This window comes from Suillus bovinus, assembly GCF_016758785.1.
Source record: "Suillus bovinus strain UH-Sbo-P2 chromosome Unknown EDB93scaffold_96, whole genome shotgun sequence".
Taxonomy (NCBI): domain Eukaryota; kingdom Fungi; phylum Basidiomycota; class Agaricomycetes; order Boletales; family Suillaceae; genus Suillus; species Suillus bovinus.
The window spans coordinates 1-22,832 of record NW_024542152.1 but is presented as its reverse complement, the minus strand read 5'-3'; the positions used below and the strand labels follow the sequence as shown (position 1 = coordinate 22,832).

At 48.2% G+C, this 22,832-nt stretch overlaps 7 protein-coding genes across 7 annotated transcripts; 2 read left to right on the top strand and 5 right to left on the bottom strand.

Moving 5' to 3' along the window:
- Window positions 1-328: 328 nt before the first annotated feature.
- Window positions 329-2,377, bottom strand: EDB93DRAFT_1311691 (uncharacterized protein; the record flags this gene model as incomplete). The annotated part of the gene is made up of 8 exons (XM_041454840.1): window positions 329-1,062; window positions 1,124-1,258; window positions 1,321-1,516; window positions 1,573-1,623; window positions 1,672-1,881; window positions 1,939-2,010; window positions 2,062-2,220; window positions 2,273-2,377. The coding sequence occupies 8 exons, from the start codon at window positions 2,375-2,377 to the stop codon at window positions 329-331; spliced, it is 1,662 nt and encodes a 553-aa protein (XP_041302428.1).
- A 3,560-nt stretch (window positions 2,378-5,937) lies between these two features.
- On the bottom strand, window positions 5,938-8,965 carry EDB93DRAFT_1178401 (WD40-repeat-containing domain protein). The gene is made up of 8 exons (XM_041450580.1): window positions 8,577-8,965; window positions 8,380-8,474; window positions 7,321-8,323; window positions 7,074-7,266; window positions 6,616-7,015; window positions 6,469-6,558; window positions 6,395-6,418; window positions 5,938-6,338 (listed from the first exon to the last, which is right to left on the bottom strand). The coding sequence occupies exons 1-8, from the start codon at window positions 8,875-8,877 to the stop codon at window positions 6,282-6,284; spliced, it is 2,163 nt and encodes a 720-aa protein (XP_041302427.1). The 5' UTR covers window positions 8,878-8,965; the 3' UTR covers window positions 5,938-6,281.
- A 158-nt stretch (window positions 8,966-9,123) lies between these two features.
- Window positions 9,124-9,937, bottom strand: EDB93DRAFT_940663 (uncharacterized protein). Its single transcript, XM_041458023.1, has one exon. The coding sequence runs from the start codon at window positions 9,712-9,714 to the stop codon at window positions 9,223-9,225; it is 492 nt and encodes a 163-aa protein (XP_041302426.1). The 5' UTR covers window positions 9,715-9,937; the 3' UTR covers window positions 9,124-9,222.
- On the top strand, window positions 9,881-11,492 carry EDB93DRAFT_940846 (WD40-repeat-containing domain protein). Its single transcript, XM_041458024.1, has 3 exons — window positions 9,881-11,201; window positions 11,288-11,344; window positions 11,394-11,492. The coding sequence occupies exons 1-2, from the start codon at window positions 10,046-10,048 to the stop codon at window positions 11,320-11,322; spliced, it is 1,191 nt and encodes a 396-aa protein (XP_041302425.1). The 5' UTR covers window positions 9,881-10,045; the 3' UTR covers window positions 11,323-11,344; window positions 11,394-11,492.
- Window positions 11,493-12,273: 781 nt separating this feature from the next.
- On the bottom strand, window positions 12,274-15,210 carry EDB93DRAFT_1323226 (peptidase S8/S53 domain-containing protein; the record flags this gene model as incomplete). Its single annotated transcript, XM_041454980.1, has 7 exons — window positions 14,404-15,210; window positions 14,201-14,356; window positions 13,822-14,160; window positions 13,674-13,774; window positions 13,115-13,621; window positions 12,768-13,064; window positions 12,274-12,688 (listed from the first exon to the last, which is right to left on the bottom strand). The coding sequence occupies exons 1-7, from the start codon at window positions 15,067-15,069 to the stop codon at window positions 12,274-12,276; spliced, it is 2,481 nt and encodes an 826-aa protein (XP_041302424.1). The 5' UTR covers window positions 15,070-15,210.
- A 393-nt stretch (window positions 15,211-15,603) lies between these two features.
- Window positions 15,604-20,229, top strand: EDB93DRAFT_1255541 (S-adenosyl-L-methionine-dependent methyltransferase; the record flags this gene model as incomplete). The annotated part of the gene is made up of 20 exons (XM_041453799.1): window positions 15,604-16,055; window positions 16,111-16,372; window positions 16,426-16,863; window positions 16,911-17,020; window positions 17,077-17,325; window positions 17,379-17,748; window positions 17,798-17,957; window positions 18,024-18,101; window positions 18,154-18,247; window positions 18,296-18,462; window positions 18,512-18,552; window positions 18,603-18,619; window positions 18,671-18,829; window positions 18,875-19,145; window positions 19,201-19,214; window positions 19,270-19,524; window positions 19,578-19,753; window positions 19,786-19,880; window positions 19,946-20,053; window positions 20,104-20,229. 20 exons carry the CDS (start codon window positions 15,604-15,606, stop codon window positions 20,227-20,229), a joined length of 3,642 nt encoding a protein of 1,213 aa, XP_041302423.1.
- Window positions 20,230-20,640: 411 nt separating this feature from the next.
- EDB93DRAFT_1243143 (cytochrome P450) lies at window positions 20,641-22,800 on the bottom strand (the record flags this gene model as incomplete). The annotated part of the gene is made up of 13 exons (XM_041452102.1): window positions 20,641-20,830; window positions 20,885-20,914; window positions 20,965-21,087; window positions 21,137-21,183; window positions 21,239-21,273; window positions 21,314-21,415; window positions 21,468-21,570; window positions 21,622-21,747; window positions 21,803-22,052; window positions 22,121-22,246; window positions 22,310-22,446; window positions 22,496-22,592; window positions 22,652-22,800. The coding sequence occupies 13 exons, from the start codon at window positions 22,798-22,800 to the stop codon at window positions 20,641-20,643; spliced, it is 1,515 nt and encodes a 504-aa protein (XP_041302422.1).
- Window positions 22,801-22,832: the final 32 nt, after the last annotated feature.

Genomic DNA, 22,832 nt, shown 5'->3' with positions numbered 1-22,832 from the left:
TTTACGTGGAAATTGTAGTCGTATGGCGGTCAATGCAGCCATGGGGAGCGGTTCAGGCGATGCAACGATCTGCGCCATCACCGAATGAAATATGGCGATTGCTCCCTTGTCCTTCGGCATAAGGTCTGTCAAAATGAGTCTATACATATTGTCCAGCAGATATGTTCCAGTTTGAGAGCTGGATGTTCTAGCGAGTACAGCTTCACAACGGCCAATTGGATCCACACCCACTTCGTTCGACCCGATAAATGTGCAGGCGAGACGAGCCCATTCAAACAGGCCATCAGATTTTTCAGCAAGCATCTTGAAGTGCTCGTCGTCAAATACATCACGTAGACCGGCTAGCTTGTCGGAGATATAAAGGCGAATGTGACGCAGTCGGAATATCATCTATGGGAATATGACGAAGATGTGGCGTGGAGCCCAGGATGTCGCGAATGTCTCCGAGTGGACGAGAAGTGATGAGAATACGGAGGTTTGCTGGAAGGTTGGTTAGCTGCAACGAAGAAGCGCGCAGCTTTCCAGCAAGTAAACGAAGAATCTGTTCTTGCGAAGTTGCGTCACGATTCTCGTCTAATGCATCGATAACAATTAGGACAGGTGGAGCTATATCTTGATTATTCCAGGCCGTTTGTATCGGTCCCACGACCAACTCCTGCCACTGGCTGGCGATGTCTGCAGTGTATTTCAATTCATTGTGATCGTGAAGCGCATGTGCCAACGCTCTCCGTATGATAGGATTGTGGTCAGCCAAGTCACGTGCAATTGTGGTGAATATCTTCTCATGGAGTCGATCCGCGTCTCGTGTACGGTCGAAGCAGAAGCAAGCTCCCAGACCCCCGAAGTCCTTAGACCATTTAGCTATTGTATGGGCGATGGCCAATTTTCCTTTCCCTGCGGTGCCAGACAACCACAAGACACGTGGCACGTCCTTCTCAGTACTGCCAATCCAGGACTTGATCTCCGTCAAAAGCTCTTTCCGAGTACCTTCCAGACAACACTTGAATGTATTCAGTCCAGCACGAGCTGCATACTCCATGTCCCTGAGATCCCGATCCTCGGCTAGGTCACGGATCGTCGAACGTCAGAGAGGTTTGACGGTGAGTTGGAGGCCGATCCATACCTGAATCTGCCAGCATGATCACGGCATCACCAATCGCTTGATATTGGAATTGTTTCATGAGATCTTCGAGAGCATCACTGTAATTGCGAATCTCAGCATCCGTGTCCTTGAAGACGTGCTTGCCAAGTCGTTTCCCTGTACAAAAAGAAAAGAGATTACATTGAGTGCCAGACAACGACGCGGTGATGTGAACTCACCGAAACTCTTCGTCTCCGAATGATGCACGACGAATTCCGCACACTTGAGCGTATGTTCTGCTATCTTTGTGTATATCTCAATCATGGACGAAATGTTGGCCAATGCCTTCTTTTCTATCACCGAGACATACACATTCGAGACCTTATCGAGCAGATCATACACAGCACTATCCAGGTTCGCCTGATCGAGGATCATCTGTCACAGAGACATCCCTATTAACTCGCGGTAGTGAGAGAGTGAAAAAAATGCACCTTGGATGCTTGCGTCAAGATAGTCAATGCTAGTTTTGCATAGGGGTGGAGCTACGTATGAATGTCAGCAGAGTACTAAGTATAAATAAGCGGATGCACATTTGCAATCTGGTCAACAACGGCGTGGAACGTCTTCAGGGTACTAAGAATCGCGGAGAACTGGTTGATCGTATCAGAATCGGACTGTAGGTCGCCGATTGTTGAAGCAGTATTTTGAACAATTCCTCGAACAGGGCTGATGCCTGCGACACCTGTTTTGGCGTGTGCGAGCGTTTCTGTTACAAGCGTCGTATCAGGTGGTAATTGCGCCTGATGATGGGTCTCAGCACACTATCGAAAAGACGAGACAAGGATCATCGAACTGACCTTTGCGATGCCTGAATTGGAAGACTGGTCAGGATTCGGTTTGAGAGTGGAAGGGACCAGAGGTGAAGGATCCTGCAGGAGCAATTATCGCACGCGAACATGCAGAGTTGAAATTACACTTACCTGAATTGTTTCGACGGGTGGGATACCACTGGAACTTGCGACCGTGGGTTCAGGGTTGGGGGACTGTCGAGCGCTTCGAGCAGACTTGTAAAATGACTTGTGAAAAATCCGTGATATTCCTTTACGAGATCCATTGCTTGAAGGCGGGAGAGAGGAAGACTAAAATTATGATCAGAGACAGCAGCATAGCTGGGATAGCGGAAGTCCATACATCACTGGCTGCCCTCTGGCCTCCCTCCTCTGCCAAACGGGGGTTTGAATGACTTCGCTTCCACAACCCCCAACGCTTCTTCCGAGAAGGATTCTCTTCAGTCATCGAGTAACCTAGACGGAGGGTTAAGCGAGTTTAAGAGTTCTCTTGATAACAAAGAGGGAGGTGAGTGGTCAGTGCGAATAGGCAGTGTAAATAGGCAGCTGCCGAACATGCGTTTTGAAGCGCCCATTGATGATTGGCTGGACTAGTATATCAATACACATGTGATGCTGGATCCTTACCGATCGACCGAGGTGAGTTTATCAAGCAATAGACCGTCAGGAAAACTCGCCATTGTTAGGTGCAAGCACTCGCGCAGTGGTACTCGTGGGTCATAGTATTGAAAGAACACTTTGTTCAGCACTACAGACTAGTCACGAGTAAGAGCACAACGATTCAGTGAGTAGCTGCTGAGCGCGCCTCTGTTTGCATGTGTTTGGTTCATGTCCCGCTCACAAATTGAAACAGCCTCAAGTTCGATCTCGAGCTACCCTTCCTGGACGACTCCATCCAATATTGACATCTCATTTCGGCCACGGAATTCTCTCATGACTTATGCGAATATCTGCGCAACTCAAAGCAAGACGTTCAGCATATCGTTTGATGTAGTCGTAACTGGGAAGAAATTGGAACGCGGAGGATGTTTATTTTGTCGTGGATCTCCCATGGGAGCTCGTTTACTTGCGGAAATCTTCTGAGATCTGGGTGGTCCTGCGTAGTGTTCAGAAACGGTGTGTAGCAGATTGGGATGCATAATTTTATACTCTTCACAAATCATGAATTGTATTAAGGTTTCAATCGAACATAGATGGATTGCCAGTCTTTCAGCGCCAGTTTTGCCAGCGGTGGTTTTGGACTGGACTTGTTGCAATATCGGCATATACGGAGTACTTCTTCCCCCGAGCTTCAAGAACAGTCACGCATGCACCCTGAGCGTCCCACTCTGTCTTCAGCCAGCGCGTTCGAGACATGCCACTTATCAATGCTACTGGTCCTCTTAAGAGTTCCGATATCGTCAAAATGTGCTACAAGCCTGGCTCGGAGGACTCCCTTATTTTTTACAAGAGCATGTGTGCATGGCGAGCTCGTGTTGCCAGCTTCATCATGATCTGCACAAGTCGTCATATCCTATTTCTACTCTCTAACATCAAGAGGGTACTAACACTCAAGAACGTCACAAAAGATTTCGCCGACATTTTTCCTTATCATGGCCAAGGATATTTCTGTCGATGCTTGACCCGGCGGATTACATCACCCAAGCTTACGCAGGAGATACGATATTCGACGAGAAAGTTTGACACATGTCCCGCTGGCCTATCGATGATCTATCGCCCAGTATAACAGGGCTTAGACTAAATTTAGTTCGGTCCTGTCTTTGGCCGCAGTGCTTCTTCGAATGTGATAGCAGTTGACTATATATTAGTTGTGTGCAAATATTATTAACGTTGGTACGACATGATTTGTGGCAATGAGTGCAGAGGGACAAGAGACAGAAATAGTTTTCTGAAAAAAACGACGTAATCAACGAATCTCCAACACCACGTTCCACTAATGTTCCAGCTGACTAGCGTCGAACTCGAACTCGAGCATGAGTCTCCGTTTACGCCACCACTTGATGTCAAGGCACTTTCTTCTTCTACAGAATTGTATGTTAGGTGAGATGTGTCGAGTGTATCTTAAATCTTTGACTTGTTCCTAAAGGGCGACGACTTGAAATGTCAGTCTGTCAAGACATCGAAGAAGAAGATGACGTGCGCAGAAAATGTACAGCCTGCCAGTACAGGGTGTGTTAGCAATTAATGACGTCACGGATCGATGTGCACCGTGCGTCCAGCGTTCAGTATGAGTACCACGGGTGCCAACAGGACGATACATGAACCCTCATTCAGTAACCGTCAGACGTAGTAAATTATTGAAGGTGAGTACTCCTACATGCAGTCCTCTTGCTTGATGTAAACTTTCCTTCACATTCGCATTCAGTTCAATATATGACACACTACTTACCTCGAAGTTCCATTTCCACAACGGAAGTGCCGATCTGTCCTCTTGAAACACAAGCCTGCTCTGAGCTCCATTGCATCCTCAACGTGCATGAGGCCCTCCTCCCATCATTCACCGCATGTTAATTATTTCCATCATAATCGTCTTCCATCCCAAAAAAAATGTGGATTCAGACGTCAACAGGGCCATCCTGCCAATACCGTTGTGGTACGCATTCTTATTACCACTTCGTATAGGTGTGAATACATTTTCAACTGATCAATTCCGACCTTTCTAACTTCGTTTTCCGTTTGGCCTACGAAGGTTTTAATATCTGTGACATTGCGCATGAAGCGGCATGTTCCTGTGGCTTCGCCTCATCTCCAATCACCACCGTCTACCTATTCTTTCACCCTTCCTCCCGATAAACGTGTGTCGTGAGATATTTCTTGATACGCTCAGGAGAGGCTGATTGCATATGAGCAGCCGCTTACGCCCGAGCTGCCTGTAATTCACCTTCGTTGAAAGTTATTCGGGTAGTTGGGTTAATGCCACGTTCCATGCTGTTGGGCGCGGCTTGCAACATATGGTGAGTCATTTATCTATGTAGAAAAAGTGACAATGAAGTCTGACGAGGAGAGGACAAAGCTGGGTGAAGTGGGGTTACCCTTGTCGAGTGGTGGTGTGAGCTCACATCAAGTTCTTGCACGATCTATTATGCGGGAAGCAATTCTAAGTAGTATATAGTAACGATCAAAGAAAAGTATGTCCACATAGTGAATGAAATCTTCGTGCAATCCTAAACTGCTTTGCGAGAGCGATTTACTAAGTACGAAATGAAACGAATGGAGCGCAACATGAATTGTAAGAATATGTAGGTAGTGTATAAATCTTCAGTCCATTAACGTAGTACAACCAAAGTCTGACTGAGAGATACAACCGCAAAGGCAATACAGCCTACCACTGTTCACGACACTTGTGCCATGATATGCCGTGTGCGACACGACTCAAGTCCAGCTGCAGAGCATTGTTGGATATCACCAGCGTGTTACCTGGGGCATACACCACCGGGTGGATATTGAGTGGGATCCAGAGGAGAAGCCGTCCTTCGGGACCTACAATCCATCCCTCCTCGTTCAGGCCGTAAGGGGCTGGAATTTCAGACTCGGACTCGGACTCGGACTCGGAAGATGGTGAGGAGGGTGGGGCTGATATTGGGGTTTTAGACCAGGAATCTGGAACAAAGGAAAGGGCGGAACGAAGGGCATGAGTCGGGTCGTGTGAAAAACATATTGCAGGTGCTTCAGGTGATCGGTGCTGTCGGATCAGAAATTCTACATCCCGTACCCGGATGGTCTTCTCGTCCGACCCAGACACGATACGCTTGCCATCAGGCGAGATTGCGACAGACAGAACGGGTCCTGTGTGCCCTCGAAAAGGATAACCCACTGCTTTGCCAGTCTTTATATCCCACACCCGGATGGTCTGGTCAACGTGAGCCAGACACAATGCGATTACCCACTCTACCAATGCATTCTCAACGTGCATGAAGCCCCCCTATAGTAGCGGTCAACGCACTGAATGAGATCTTTGCGCAATCCTAAACTATTTGCAAGAGCGATCTATCAAGTATAACGAAACGAATGAAGTGCAAAATGATTGATGAATTGAATCCAATGCCCACACATATAGCCGATATCGTACACATCTCTTCATGATGAACACAGAAATCCATTTTGCCCTTTGAATCAAGCAGTCGTATACCTAGCAAGCGTGCTCGAAGCCTAAGATTGGAAAGAGCTTTGGAAAGTACTGTCACCACGTAATCTAAATGACGTCGTGTGACATCATACAGTCGTGACTGGGGCAGTCGTCCGAAAACTACAACGTCTCGGGACACACGGCATCGACAGCATCAATCAATAAACAATCTACAGGCTCCACAGAGGAGGCCTTCCAAAACACAGGGTATCGCATGAGTCTAGAGCTACAATTTGATGAAAGATGTATCAATCCCATGAGAAAAATCCCAAATACATATCCGCTGTAAAGCACGTGGTCAGCTTTTACTTGGTTAATGCAGAGAAGCAGACTCCTCACCTGATCTTCCCCGCACGAAACGATCTGCGTAATTCAGTATTCAATCAATCCAATAATACAATTAGAGGACGGACCTTGGTACAATCAAAACCTACACAGAATATCCTTCCTGTATGGCCGCCATTCAGGTCAGCAACCAGCGCTCCTGTCTTCCTGTCCCACACCTGCGTCGACGCAGAGTCATGAATCTCATTTAATCACCACAATTGCATCCAACATACCTTGATGGTTAAATCATAGCTCCCACTCACAGCAAACTCCTCCCCAAGGGCAACGCTTCGCACGAGATGGGTATGTCTCTCTTGCTCACGCCGTGCAGCTAATCCATGCGACCCACAAGCATGACACACGACAGTGTTCGCATCTGGCCGTGACATATCAGGTATGGATCGTGTTAAAGAGGAATGCAGAAAGAACGGCGTTATCCCCTGTCCCGGTATCATTGCAATATTATCCCGGGAATGCGATGTTGAGGTAAAGGTAGGAATCGTGGCTGAGGGAATATTGTTGACATCAGGGTTTGTCGACCAGCCTTGCGACGAAGCTATGTCAAACATGCGCAGATGCATGTCTGAGGAGCCGGACAACAAATATGGGGGCTTGAACTCAATAGAGGCAATGCTGAAGACGTCATCTCAGTAATCATATCTACTAGCGGAAGATGCAGGAAGAACTTCACCCTCGTGCATGGTGTTCCTCAAAGGTGCTGATGAGCGCACCAGTGTTTGCATTCCAAACACGTATCGAACGGTCGCCAGAGCCAGACACTATCACATCACCAACGACGGAGACAGCATTAACAGCTGCACGATGTGCACGAAACACGAATTGAGGTTTCAAGGATGGAAATCCATATGTTCTGACGGTCCGGTCTTGGAAAGTTAACATTCAGTCAACTGATAGATAGAGTTATAGATCAAACAAACCTTTAGAACACGTCACCAGCCTTCCGCTATCAACACGAACACAAAGCACGCTGTCAAGATGATCTTGCAGCACCTTGACCAACCTGTCCTTGCCAAGGTCCCAAACAACGACACGCCTATCACTCCCTCCACTTACCAGAAAACCAGCCCTACTACTAGGCTCGCTTGCCAAATCCTCCTCTCCATCTCCCGACTTCGCAAAGTCGGAAGATACGCATAAGCTTAGAACACTAGACTCATGCAATTCACCGACCACGCGCCGGACGCGGTCCGTGCGCAGATCCCACTCCCGAACAGTGCGGTCCTTCGAACCCGTAAATAGCACCTGCAGGGGTGCGGACCGACCATCGAGCCCTGCCGGATACGTCCACAACCAAAGACAATACACTGCAGCGCTGTGTCCACCGGTATCTGCGTTAGGCAGTATACGCCTACGATACGCACCCTGGCAAAAACGGTTGTGGAGGAGCATGTGCGTCTGGTGGAGGAGCCTGTAGTCTGGCGCAAGATGCGTACTTCGTGGGAAAACGCCATGCTGTGATGTGATACGGGATATCGGAGTGATGGCAGTTGTCGAAGAGGACGATAATGCGGTTGAAGTGAGAGGTATGAGGAGATGTGATAGACCCTGTGCTTCAATGTCGTCAATGTTCATCGGCATGGACGTCCAGTCCACCGAGTCATCCCCTATAAAATCGACGACATCTCCTGCGCCTTCACCACTTCCTTCATCTTCATCTTCCTCTTCGTCGCCCATACCTTCATCTTCATCCCGTTCTTCACGAAGAATTGCATCCGCAGGATCTGCATCACCAAGTCCGTCCCAGGGTGTGGGCGCAGCAACGTCCGTGCGCCATTCCCAGCCGTGTGCATAGCAAAGACGACGCCAAAGTCCTTGGTCTGTTGCAAGGGTGTGCCAACGTTTAGAGACAAGAGAGCACGCGAGCAAGGAAGCTGCTGGGAGATGCGTGAAGATGAGGAGAGAGAGTTCTGTGGGAAGGGACTAAAATATAATCGATTTATCAGCCAAGGCTGGTAGAGACAAACTGTCAGACTTACCCCGACGATATCGAACTGCAACAAAGGGGTCATTCTGCGCTGCAGACTTGCAAGTACAGAACGAGGCAGACACTCGAGGAGCTTGTAAGTCATTTCTGTGAACGTTCATGTGAATGGCAATATCGCATTTTGAGTGAGTGAAAAGGGATGCAAGAAATGGTCAATGTAGTGCTTCATGCGGTAGATTAAATACGAACCTTCACGCTCCCTATCATTCGATGCCATGGTAGCCAAATGCCAGTCAAGGCTCCGTGCGATGCCCTTTCCTTTGACGTCTACTGGAGATTCCATCCAGATACCACCTGGTGGGATTCGTTGCTCACGGGTACCCGACTCCTTCTTGAACCGCAAGCCAGTTCGGTAGTTCGCTGGTGCCCGAACTACTCCCAACTCCGAGCTGGTGGTCGCTTCGCTGGCAGTGTTACAGCGTTGTGAGAATGCGAGCTTGAGGCCTTTGATATCTGCATCTGAAAACCCATCATCAGTGAGACTTATCATAATTTCTGGTAGGGAGTTGATGCGCTGTGGTGGTACAGGATGTCTGGGTGCGCAGCCAGATACCCGTACTAGGAGTCTATGCTCAAACGTCAAGGGAAGAACTTCGAAGTGTGGATAACTGGAGTAATTATATGACCTGAAATGGAAATCTCTCCTTCCAATCATATAGACATCTCGACAGCCGCCTTTGTTTACATACCGGAGCCCCAGATATGCGTTTACGTGAAAGTCTGCATGTAAAGCTGTAGAACGTTGAGAATCGCACTCTCTGACATTGAGATAATCTACCAAGGAATCGAGCAAGTTCGTTTCATTACATTCGCCAATTTACTGTATGGTTTGCCACTATGCATAATTCTTCGTAACGTTTGAGTATAAAATATATGTCAACGAAATACAAAATGTAGCCAATATTCGTAATACTAGCCTTATATGAAAACACTTCGGGAGCTTGTAGATTATTTCTGTGAGCATTTGTGCGAACACCAGTAACGAAAAGATGGACATATCTCCACCTTTGTTGCCCTGCAATCTAGTTCTGTAGTTCGTGGGTGCAAGAGCTATCCCAAAGCCCGAGCTGGCGGTCGCCATGTCGGCAGTGCTACCACTTCGTGAGAATGCGATCTTGCAGCCTTTGATGTCTGCATCTGACAACCTGTCATCAGTGGGACTTGTCATGATTTTTTGGTGGTCGTGCAAGAGTCTGAGTGCATTGCGAAAATGCTCGAATATGTCTTTAGACGTGATAACCAGCCTCCATCTTCCACGAGAACAAGTGAACGCTAAATCACTGCGCCCTCGGTAGACCATGTGGAGAAAAGACGCGGAAACACTCATTGCATAGCACTTTTAAGGCGTAATGCTACTGGATCAATGTACTCGCTCCCACCTGAAGGGAAGACACGTACCCTTCATGTTGATGGACTCTGCCAGTGTAGCTGCACCACCATACAACACGTGAACCTGGACTCGAACACATGACCACGAGCACGGTAGAACAGGGATCAATGTGAGCTAGATATGATACATTACTCACTGAGCTTTGCTGGGTGAGCCAATTCGCCCATCACTCTAAGAAAGTTCAATGAAAACCATGCGTCTGCGGCAGTGGCGCAATGACTCTGGATTCGATTCCCGGCCTAGACTGGCGCTGTGAAAAAGAACTTCGATGGAACCCTTCCGATGTCTACTACTGCACAGCAAAGCAGACATGGATTTAATAACGAGGACAGAAGATTCAGCAACAAGACCACGACTCACCATAGCCCATGTAAGTGTCTGCTCACCTCGTAACATGTCTGCTAATGACGACAGAAACAGAGTCGGAGCTCGAATGACGTCCCAGATTCAGGAAGACGACACATTCTTCAGAGACGCGTTCCCATTCAGAGACTTATCCTCCTTGAGTGATGTATTAGCGATATCTACTACCACTCATCATGAATTATTCAAAGGGTCAATTCTCCTCAAAGGCCATGGATCCTATGTAAGGGATGTGACATTCATCCCTGGAACCCGTCTCCTCGTCACTTGCTCTGAAGACAAAAGTATTCGGGTCTGGAATTTGGATACGGGGAAACAAACAGGAAAGCCCTTGTTGGGTCACGATTATGTATTCTGGGCAGTTGCAGCGTCCCCTGATGGGCGTTGGATTGTTAGTGGAGGAGGGAATGGAAGCATCATGGTATGGGAAGTTGCAACAAAGAAGAGCGTCCCGATATCGTTCAAAGGACATGATAGTGGTGTTGAAGGCGCTGCGTTTGCACCAGACAGCGAGACATTTGCAAGCGCATCGATAGACGAAACGGTATGCGTATGGAAGAGGGAGACGGGGGAAATACTCCTTGGACCACTCCGAGTAGGCAGCTGGGCATACTCGGTGTCGTACTCTCCAGATGGGACAAAACTAGTAGCGGGCACCCACAAACACATCATCATGTGGAATCCAGCAAGTGGAGAAGAATTGCTGAAAATAGAACAGCGGGCATTTAGAATCGCATTCACTCCAGATGGTCTCCGTCTCGTTAGTGGAGACTCCAATGACATCCGAATATCAGATGCTACCACCGGAGACATCATCAAACAGTTTGTCGCCCACACCGACCACAACTTTGTCTCACTAGCCGTTGCTCCCAATGGCACAAAATTCGCTACCACGTCACACGACAGGACAACGCGTTTCTTTGACCTAACCACCTTTAAACCCGTCGGCGAGCCACTTGAGCATCCTGATGAAGTCTGGGATGTAGCCTTTTCCGAGGACAGCCGACTTATTGCCACTGGCTGTCGCGACAAGCTCGTTCGTACATGGATAGTTCCTCAAGGTGAATCAAATCAGTTCCAACAGGCAAGCAAATTTCGTCTTTTTTCACCATTCCTTGACCATTCCTAAACATTATTCCCGTATTAGGAGACAGTCTCAAAACTAACATCACCAGACGATGAACTTCCGCCGAATTTTTTCGATGTCAGTTTTCGTCTAGCTTCATCCTGAGCATGACTGAGCCCATCTCCAGGTTTATCCACCCCGCCGCTCCAACCATATTCCATACGGAGTGTCACAGCGCTCTGCACCACACTCTCGGATCATGGCTATAGTAAATCGACTACCATTTCGCAGGCAATCACAGCAAGGATACCCGTCATCAGGACATCACCCCCAAAAGGTCACACAATTCCTGCAGCGCCTTCCTTTCCGTCGGTCGATACCCAATCCGGGCCACCCACAAGTCGTCAATGTCGCAGCTGGGCACGCTACGGAGGTAAGGTAAATTTTCTTACTCCTTCCCTTTTTGTTGTTTAGCACTCTACAGCGTGTCATTGTTACCTCCGTGCCCCATTACAAGAAAGTCAATGACAGCCGACGTCCGCCTAGAGAAGAGCCTGTGTCGCATGACACGGCGCAAAGTGACACAGCGTCTGTGGTCTCTTACGCCGACTCACTCCCGAACGTGCATTGGTTCATGGCATTCCTCTGCTATCTCTCCTGCTGGACTCATGGCAGACTGAGGATGCCTCCCCGATGGGACCTGGAGCCCTCCCAGTCATCGCACCAGCATGATGGTTAGGATGCTCGCGCTCGCAGTTAGCGCATTGTGTTTTTACTTGAAGTCCCGTGTGTCTGTATTGTCCACTTTGATCTCAAAACGTATCTACATCAACTTTACATGGATACCAAATTTATTGTCATAGTTGTACATCATCGTCGCTGCATATCCTGTGGCCTGTTGTAAAGATGATTCTACATCAAGCAGTTGCAGATACTGATGTATCCTGGCATCCGTTTGTAATGCTCAAGTGGTATGTAATGTAGTGTTGACGAAATACCAGATGCAGCCTATATCCTCTGCTCATGAAAGAACGCCACAATGAAAAAAGGACATAAACTCATATATATCAATGTGTCTGAGAAGCATGCTCCCAGCTGCCATCTCCACTGCCGCTGCCGCTTCCAGGGCTTACAGATCTAATATCAGGACTCGCATCGTGCTCCCCTTGGGGTTCGTCTCTGTACACGGGGGCGGGGCCGGCAGCCGATGGATCAACATCGTCCAAGAACCCAGAGTGAAACCCTGCACCATGCAACCGAGTCTCTTCATCTGCATCCTCGTCATCCGATACCCCCCCAAACGCATCGTACAGCTCCTTGGCACGGGGCCTGCCTTGCCCCGAGACCGAGCTCATCTGCAATTCATCACCCGCACTGAGCGCAGCGTACGCTCGATGCTTCACGCGGCGTCTCCAGAAGAACACTCCTGCACCAACACCGAAGAGCACTACTGCGCCAATAGCGCCGAAGAACCATTTCTGGCTAGTACACTAGGTTAGACATATCTGAAAACCACCCTTCGTCTGGTGTGGGTGTCATCGTTGCGGTTGCAGGTACAGACGGGGATGAGAACGCAGGTTTGTCAGCTTCACCTTCAGCAGTACCGTGGTCGTCTGGAAGACCAGAAGTGGGCTTAGGGTGAGATTTGCTGGATGTCGACGTGGGGATGATATTTGTGTCATCGTTAGCTATGGAAGGGAGTTGATACTCTGAAAGCGGAAGAACGTAGGTTGTTAAAACAGTGGGATCAATGGTTGAGCCCCAGAACATGAGACGCCAACCATAGAAGGTTCCGTTGTGCCCTTCGGAAGATTGGTCAGAGACCTTGAGCGTCCAAGTGCCAACTGCATTTTCACCCCTGCAAAAACACTTGATAATCTTGAATCTTGGAGAAGATAACGATCATACCAGTGCTTGACGGACATAAATCTCCACCCTCTAAAACCAGTCGTGGCGTGGTCGCCATCCCGCTTAGCTGCAAGAATGCTGCGTACCCCAGCAGGGCTCGTAAGCTCGACTTCGACATCCCCTCGCTTGGTATGCGATATCCACACTCTGACCGTCACGTGCTCCAACCCCTCGAAGTTATGCGTATCAAGCATGTCTTGTGTTACCGTGAAAGAACTCGTAATACCTCCAGGGATAATCGGCTGCCCGCCCTCCATGTCCCCATCCTCCGTGAGTAAAGTACCGTTGTTGATCTGCACGGCAGGAGGGTGAAAGCGCGCTTGCGGTTTCACGAGCTGCCAATCCTGCGCTGCTTGGATATAAGCGTAGGCATTAAGCTGCCCGAAGCCGTACTTGTACGAGTACATCCGTCCAGAAGCCATGGGTTCCCAGTCAGGATCCTCGGGGTTTATCATCTGGGCGGTTTTCACGCAAAGATGTTGTATGTCTCGCCATGTCAGGTCAGGCCTGTCATGAAAGATTCGTCGGTGCAAGTTCTGTGAATGGATAAAAGTCTTACCGAACTTGAAGGACCAAAGCGAATACACCGGCTGCATTAGGGGCGGCAGCGGAGGTGCCACCGTGATTGTCGGAACATTTGTTGTTGGTGTCAGTAGTGACCTTCAAATAACCTCAGCTGGTTTCGACGTGCAGAATCGCAGGCTTACGATATGTTGACCGCTCCCTGAACTGTAGGCTACAACCATATTGGCAGAGCAGGGTTCAGAATAATATGGATGTAGGCCTTTGAAGTCTACAGCTGAGACTGTGACAGAGTATATGCTATTAGTGTACCCGTCGAAATTGCACTGGTCTCCATGAGCAGCCCCATTTCCGCTGGCAAAAACATATATTGAACCTTTCCCTTCCCTGCCGTTCTGTATGCCGTTTACGAAAGCTTTTTCGATGACATATCCCGGTGCCTCCATCGACCTGCCATCATCGGGGGGTCCCCAACTGCAACTAAAGATGGACACGTTATGCAAGCCGTAGTTCAAGGCAGCTGCCTCGTCGGCTGTCGGTTATAGGTCCAGATAATATGCGTACGCCGGCAACTTTTGACTTGTAAGCGAGTCCGACGCCGCAAACATCATTCTTGACTGCGGCGATCTGACCAGCACAGCGGGTGCCATGGTTATCATTAGAAAGAACTGGGGTGGGCAAATCGGTATGGTCGTTAAAGTCATATGAGTTGTCAGCATCCTTTGAGAAAGTCAGCGCCAAAATGGATCAAACAAGGTATAGCGCACAAAGTTTTCAGCCAAGTCCCGACTTCGGTAGTCCAACCCATCATCCACCAGCGAAGTAATGATGCCTTCCCCCGTGATGCCCATTTCCCATACACCCGTCACGTTCATCATATGCTCAGGGTACTCGTCATTAACGATATGCCATTGGTGTGTGAATAGGGGGTCCACGAATCCAAGTCGTTCTGCAATGATTTCAGAAGCTTTCGGTTGAGAGTCGCCAGGAGTCACAGGAGGTGGTGCACGTTCTAGGAAAGGACCATCTCGCTTTGTGCGTTGGCGGGGTATCTGGGGTGATAAATATTTTATAGATGATAATATGCGGTGTGCACGAGCTTGACGACCCGCCCGCGGATATAAACTAGTGGAATGCGCTGCAAGAGTGACCAATTCCTCGAACTTGCCGAGGACTCTATCTGATACTGTCCTTGGAGAAACGCTGGATGTAAGTTTTGCGGAGCGCACAAGCCATACGTTTTGCAATTCCCCGACCTGCTCGATGAGCTCTACTGCAAGTTCTTCGGTGCATTCATTTAGAGTTGCGCCTGCGGAAGGGTGATGCTCGAGTACATAATAATCGTGTGTTGCATAAGAACGCTTGGCTGGTTGTGAAGCACAGATGCATTGTTGAATTGAAAAAGCCAGAAGAAACTGGAGGAGCAGTCGCATGACAGTTGTCAGCAACTGGGAATGACTGCAAGCGATTTTGCCAGCAACTATCTCGGATAATTATATGCCACGTGGTCGAAAGGTGGAAACATCGCTCTCGGTCGACCCCCAGAATCATCCCGTTTTGTTATTAAACTTTTCGGTTAGGTATAGTCGGTATTTGTTACTCCTGAGCCTTTATCTTCATACGTTACCCACCACGCGTAATTTATGTCTAAGAAGCGGCACTTTGGGCCTATGTCCACCCGTTCATCATCCTCGAAAACAACCTTGAAGAGAGTTGCAGAGCCTGAGCCTCAGTCCTCACGCGCCAGAAAGAAACGAAGAAAGAGGTTACTTTCACTCGTAGTAAGTTAGCCACTCCGTCATATCAAGCAGATATTAAAGGGTAGTTGTGATCAGGTGGATTCAGACGCGTCAGAGGAATCAACTCTCGTTATACGCGACTCGTCCGTGCTCAACGACGCGGCACAGCCACCGCAACAGCATTCAGAACCAAGAGAGCTCGAATCACCTAAAGGCGCGTCTATCTGAATGTCTCACCTCATCTCTCTGACATTCGTTCTAGAAACCCTGATTTATACACCCCCCGACGACGAATATGACGAGGACGAGAACTTTCAGGTCATAGGCGAAACCGACCCCACTGAACAGTCTGACTCTGGCAATTCTGAGGGTGTACCCATACGCATATTAACAGATTTCGCCATATACGAGAGCGCAAAACGACAGCTAGTGCCTATTGCTGAGCTACTTAACGTTAATCTTGCGGTGAACAACAAGATGTACCGTGCCTCGGGTTATGTGAAATCCCATATGGATGACGATGAATACTATGATAATGACTACGACGATGAGGATAATGGGAATGGTATGTCTAACGATGAGGATTGCCTCCAACGGATTCGTTTGACAGAGATCCGGAAGTTCACGATTCACGACATACGACAGCGCTCTAGAGAACTCGACTCTAAAGAACTCGATGAGTAAGTATCTATCTATCATACCGACGTAGTTTGCAACTCATTTGGTAATATCCAGTAATTTTTATATCCTAACAAAACATGCTTGGTATATTCTCGACCTTCCTTCACAACAATATGCTCCCTTCTTTCATGGCTTGTGGCTCAGGCATCGAGTCGCCCATCTCCTCGTGTCTATGTCCCTGGCCAGCCCACGGTTGACTTATGAAGATTTTATTTCTGCCCTTCACATAACTCCTGACTCGCCCGATGAAGTTTCTGTTGCATTAACCATCATCGGGCGTGAGCTCAATGAGAATGACATACAATCTGCTGACATTGTATGTATATCTAGGTTTCCTGTATGTTGCATCACTCTCTGACCGTCAAACAGAAATCCTATGTTTTTGCAACACTTGACGAGCTTCGTGATGACAAAATCTACGTTGCGCGCACTCCGGTAGTGAAGGACATTGTTGGCCAAGAAATGTCTTATCACTTGATGGAAGCAACTGCTCCCGCCTCCCGTTCGCGTACCCAGCGTCCGCCCCAGAGTCGTTTGTCGAGTTCCGGTAATATCGAGAAAGAAGTTCTTAAGCACAGGAACAAAACCGTCACAACACCTGTCGTCGGTAGGGTCGCACAACGATTATTCGAAAATATTAAGGTTGCCGGAAAACTCATGGACGATGACATGCATTTATTAGACGACGCGCCACGACATCCCTCGATAATACATGCCACCAACCCGAACTCTGTGCAGTGGCTGGACCCTGTGGATGACCATCCCAGCTTTTATGGCTCCGTTCTCGTGGACGAAGTTAAGTATTCAGTAAGTTTTTTCTTTGCTTCTCCACAAAAATGTCTTATTTGCGTCAGGTCGGAGATGCTGTCATGGTCGTACCTGGAGAAGACGAGGATACTGCTCGTGCGAAATCCTACAAGTACCAGCCCTCCCAGTCGACGAACAAACTCGCAAACGACTATTGGTATGTTACGACCTCATGCGTCGGCTATGTCATTTGTGATGGGTTTACATTAAAAGGTTTTGCGTGATTCGGTACTTCTTCGAAGACGAAGGCGTCAAGAAGTTCCACGCGCAATGGTATACACACAGCTCAAAGACCCTCCTCCAAGAAGCGGGACATCCACATGCGCTTTATCTGATGCTCTCCGAATGCAGCGACGTTGAGATTGACGCCATCTCACAAAAATGTAATATTCGTGAACTGCCAATGGACAGTTTCCAGCCAGACGAGTCAACTCTCGATGACGACAATGATTTTCACTCTGGGTAGGCAACCTCTTTCAGCAGGGCTTCGCGCGACACTGAACACGACCTCGCAGACTTATGTTCAACAGCCTCGAGTCTAGTTTCGTTCGGCTTTCAGACTTGGAAACTCAAACACTTCTCACCTTTTGCGACGACCATAAACAGTGCCTCGCCTGCGGTCACAAGCAGCGTGCATCAAATTTCACTGATTCACGAGCCCTTCGAGATGGATTCTCCCATAATGATGTCAACTATCATAAGGGTGACTTCACGTATATTTCAACGGGCCATAATAGTGTCTATCAAATTGGTCAGATCGAGGACTTCAAAATTAAAAAGGGCAGGTGCATTGAAGTCATCACTCGATTCTTTGGGCGCTACAATGACATTGCCCGGGAAATCGGCCGTGGCATTGATAAACCAAAAGGAGCCATTTCTGACGACGTAAGGGCACCACCTGCACCCTACTGTCTTTCTAATTCATATTCCATAGCGGCGCTTGTTCCATGCACAGAGCCGGGGGAAAACAAGGCCTGATGATATTCGTGGACAATGTTTCGTCATTTATGAAACAGATGATATCGCTATCGATGCATGGGTCGCTCACGACGATCACTACTACGTGAACGAGTGTGCTGATTCCCTCGACATTCGTACGTTCGATGACCTAAAGCCGTGGTCAGAAAATGAATTCTGGCACTGCGTTCAATGCCATCAAGAGCACAAAGCTAATCTAGTACGCCGGGCTCAGCAATTGCAGAGGTTCGGCCCGCTTCGAGGGCTGGAACTTTTTGCTGGTTTGACTTTATTTTCTGTTGCTCTGCGGCTGATTCTAACACGTACTTGAAGGTGCGGGTGGCCTCGGAACTGGATTGGACATGTCCGGCTTTGTGGAGACAAGATATGCAGTTGAGTTTTCTCCAGGAGCAGCAAGGACTTACAAGTTAGTGTGCATTTTATGCTCGACGTGCTTGTGTTGATATTATCTCAGGCAAAATCACCCTAATGTGACGGTGTACAATCAATGCACGAACATGTGCCTCCAGCACGCTATTGATGCCGCAGATGGGAAGAATCCCGGCCCTCTCCAAGCTCTAGGGGATAAGAAGCGCCTACCCTCAATGCCTAAGCCGGGTGAAGTTGATTTTATCTATGGCGGTGCGTAATAATCCATGCCATCAGCCGTGATGTTTATCGTGTTTACTAGGTCCGCCATGTCAGTCCTTCTCAAAGATGAATCATGCGAAGGTAAGGATCAAAAACATTTCTATGTATCATAGTGACATTCTTGTTCCCAGAGAGATGACGACATACGGTGAACACGATGTGTGGTTGGTGTGTATCTGCACTAAACGATTCATTGCAGGTCTACGCTTGTCTGCAACATGATCGCATACGTAGAGTTTTACCGGCCGATGTACTTCCTCTTGGAGAATGTTGGCGGAATCCTGGAGCATGCATTGAAGGAAAAAACTGTCGCTTCCGGCGTCGTCAAATTCATCATCGCTGCCCTCCTTGCCTTAAAGTACAATTTGATCTATTTGCGCTGTTCGATACTGATCTTTTGCAGCTACCAGATCGAATATAATGTTCTTCATGCAGCAAACTATGGCGCGCCTCAAGCACGCAAGAGGGTCCTGTTTGTAGCGGCCAGGCAAGGAGTTCCCCTGCCCGATTTCCCAATCCCGACACATGTCTTTCCGCACGCAAGGGTACAGCGCGTTAAATTGCCTACTGGAGCATACTTAGCACCTATTTCGCGCTTGAAGTATGGCGACAACAACACTGACCTTTCTGCTCCGCTGCGTTTTGTCACGATTCATGAAGCTATTGGTGATTTGGTATGGTTCACAAATCCCCTTTTTGATAATGCATTCACTTTAGCCTATTTTGTAGCCTCCATTCGACTGGTATGCATTTTTTCTCTCAAATTTTGGAACCTGGCATATTCGAACTTTTATTCAGGGTCAACCCACACAAGAAAATCTCGAAGACTGCTGCTGACAGAGCGGTGGAGCGCAAGCGTAAAGACGATCTTGGGATCCCATCTTTTTCAGCGTTGCATTCTGCAAGAACTTCCAATGACCCGTACGCTGGCTACTCGAAGCCATGTCAATATCCTAGTGGGCCACTATCCCGTTACCAGAAGCTCATGCGACAAGGGAGCGAAGAGCTTCAATACCATTATACCAAACGCTTCAACGATATCATCATTGAACGGTACATTTTTACTATCTGTCCCGTATTACAGCTTCGCTGAAAGCCGAACTCAGAACTGTAAACGTGCCTCTAAGAGCAGGAGCTAATCATTTCGGTAAGCCAATCTACATAATTGCTGGCTGGGTAGAATTCACTGCGAAGGCCATAGACCTGCCAAAGGAGCTGCACACTGGACTCTCGAGGCGCGAGAACGCTAGGACGAAATACAAAGGCGAGACGCGATACATTCGTACTCAAACATATTAGCTGATCCTTCGACAGCCGTCTATCAGCGGCTGGATGCAGACATGTACTTCTCGACTGCACTGACCACAGTACTACCAAATAATAAGGGGGGTCAAGTACTGCATCCTTCGGTATGCATTCTAGTCATTATCTTATTGTTGTTTGGAATCTGACTCCTTAACGCTTCGTATGTCAGCAAAAACGCATCCTTACGGTCCGCGAATGTGCACGTGCACAAGGATTCCCAGATCACTACGAATTCGTCTCGGTGAACAGGGACAAGGCGGCAAAGGCTATCGATGATGTAAGCCTTTGCCGCGTGTTGCGCTGTTCTATAACCGACGTGTTCCATAGCAATTCAGGCAGATTGGTAATGCGGTACCTACATCGCTGGCTCTGGCTCTCGGGAAGGCTTTTGGAGCGGCGATGTTCAAAATGTGGGATGCAGAGCCTAGCAGAGATGCGAGCCCGATTCTATGATGAAATTGATAGAAGGATTGAACATGTGTATAGTTTCTCATTGCTTAACGGCTGATTATACCTTGGCCATACCCGCATTGACATTCATAGTACCTTCGGCGCCTGTGTGTTATGATAGATGTATAGTTGTTACATGGCGCACGTTGATTATATGGAAATGTAATGAGTGGAGTTGTCGAAATCAGGAAGTGCTTCCCCCGTCACCTCGTGGTTGCGAGACTATGTACGTAGCTCTGTAACTCGGTATGCATATGGGGGGACTACATTGCGCAAGTACACAAAGTGAGCTGGACTTCCACTGAAAAAATTTGCGAGAAAGCATAAATTGACTATGTTACACGGATCAAACTTCGAGCCAAGTTGAAATTATGATACGATGATTCGCCACCTGCCCCCTAGTGGTTATTCTGCTCACTCAGCCTTGGGATAATCCTGCATCATACGCCTAAGCTCAACTTCTGGTACCCTCGTTTGGAATTCAATAGCGCATGGAACATTTGGCATAAAGGTTTCACTGAACGCCATATCATCCTGCGGCTTCGTAGGATCCAGATTGAGCTGGAAAGCCCAAAGAATAAGAAGCGAATTTATGAACACCGATCTATAACATTTCAAATCAGATTCGGGAAATTATATGCGTAGAAAGAACCGTAACCTGCTCGCAACGTGTTGACCTGGGCATACACTGGAAGAGATGACAATCAAAGAAAGTGCATCCCGCAAGACGGTGCTTACCGCCGACCAAACCCAAATGTAAAGAATGTGAGATCGTCTCTCAAATGACCTTGGTCATCAATCCAGCGCTGGGGCTTGAACGCATCAGGCTCGGGATAAACTTCTGGATCTCGAGAGATGGCCCTGAGATGGTGTCAATTCAATATGTCGTTCTTCACAAACATCGACGTACCAGAGGTTGCTGGTTACTGTGGTTCCAGCGGGAATGCAATAGTTTTCCTGCCGGCATATGTCAGATTATCCTCGCACAACAAATTATTTAAAGAGCACTTGCCCAAATTACATCTTCAGTAGTTCGGTGAGGAAATCCTGAGAGGCAAATTGTGTAAACTTCACGCGTATGACTGACTATTCAGAGACCCACCATTAGGACCCACAGGTCTCCATCTCAGAGCCTCAGAGATGAAGGCTTCCAGACGAGGAAGGGATAGTCTATCGGCGAAGGTCGGTGCTTTGAAGAAAAATGAATGATTTGATAGGACTGCGGTATATAGTCAAGTTACCTCGCTCCCTTCCGATGACTGCATCAAGCTCGGCCTGTACTTTAGCTTGCTCTTCAGGGAAGCGTGCAGCCGCCATTAGCACCATGCATATCGTCGTAGCGGTCTGACACCTCATCTCAGCGTCTGCAATCGTCAAAACAGAAAGACGCCTTACTGTTTCGGTCCCTGCTCCAAAGAAGCCGCCAGCAAGATAAGCCATCTCTATCTCTGTCAAACCATAGAGTTGTGCATTTTCTAGAACGTGTTTTGAAAACGAAGGGCCGCTATCCTCATTGATTTGCTGTGGAACGACTCAGACATCATGTGCATGTGGAGATATGCAACACAATGCGTACCATATGCAGTTTCACACGATTCAGCTGGTCTGTATAGAGTCTCGTGGCCCTCTTATAATCGTCTCTTAGTTCTGGTGCATACCAAGGAAGGTATTTGAGCCACGGTATCGTGTCCACCCAGTAGGCACCGGGGCGCAGGAGTGTACGAAAGCGCGAGATGAGATGACGAACCTCTCTGACTTCGGGATCAGTTGCCGACGTCGGTGTGGTCTTCCCATATGCAATTTTCAAGGTTGTCGCTGCAGCATAACTTTCGAGAGCTCGTAAGTAACATCCTACGAGACTCCGGCGTCACACGTAGGGAACCGAACCGCTTACGTTATTGCATGGCTCTGAAAGTTGTGTGGATCGTCAAGAATGTTGAGGATCATGTTTTTCGCTTGTGACATTTGCAGGGGCTGATATGTTTCGGCTGATTTGGGCTGGAGATGCGTATGAAGTGCTCTGCATCGCATTGAAAAGTAAGACGAGGGTTGTTTGAGCCCTTACAGTATCGCAATGACGAACCTACGCATACGACGAAGCCTGTCTCCAACGTGTGAGAAACCGATGGTTAATCCGCGTGTAAGAATTTCTCCAGCAGAAACGAGGCGAGGTCGATCAGCTAGTACTCTGCCCTGCTTCTCCATTATGTCCACTGCAGCCTGCCACGGAGTGTTGAATTGGAAATGAAACTATGATAAAGGAACTGACTTTGTGGCGGCCGATAATCACGATGTTCTGCATTCCTGAGCGAATAGTGATCAGAGGGCCATACTCGTCGATCCACCGCGCTACAGTAAGGCATGGGCTGATCATAAATGTGATACAATTAGCATACAAAATGAGGTCGCGGATATGAAACCTCACAGGCGAGGGGGCAGGAGGTGTCCCCGAAGTCTCCATGTGGGAGGAGAAGGTGGGAGAGGAAGGCGATTATCTGATTTACGAAGGTAAGCCCAAACAATCGCACTTAATATTACCCCAACACAAGCTACACCATCGAAGGTGAGCTGCATGCTATCAGAAATGCGCAGGTCAGAGAGCTGTA

Excerpts from the sequence above, each read along its gene's own strand:
- EDB93DRAFT_940846 (XM_041458024.1), top strand. The coding sequence starts at position 10,046 with ATGGAACCCTTCCGATGTCTACTACTGCACAGCAAAGCAGACATGGAT. Across the intron at positions 11,202-11,287 it reads TACATGGATAGTTCCTCAAG|GAGACAGTCTCAAAACTAAC; the intron begins GTGAATCAAATC and ends TTCCCGTATTAG.
- EDB93DRAFT_1178401 (XM_041450580.1), bottom strand. The coding sequence starts at position 8,877 with ATGATAAGTCTCACTGATGATGGGTTTTCAGATGCAGATATCAAAGGC. Across the intron at positions 8,324-8,379 it reads TGCAGTTCGATATCGTCGGG|TCCCTTCCCACAGAACTCTC; the intron begins GTAAGTCTGACA and ends ATTATATTTTAG. Across the intron at positions 6,339-6,394 it reads TTTCGTGCGGGGAAGATCAG|CGGATATGTATTTGGGATTT; the intron begins GTGAGGAGTCTG and ends CGTGCTTTACAG.
- EDB93DRAFT_940663 (XM_041458023.1), bottom strand. The coding sequence starts at position 9,714 with ATGAGTGTTTCCGCGTCTTTTCTCCACATGGTCTACCGAGGGCGCAGT.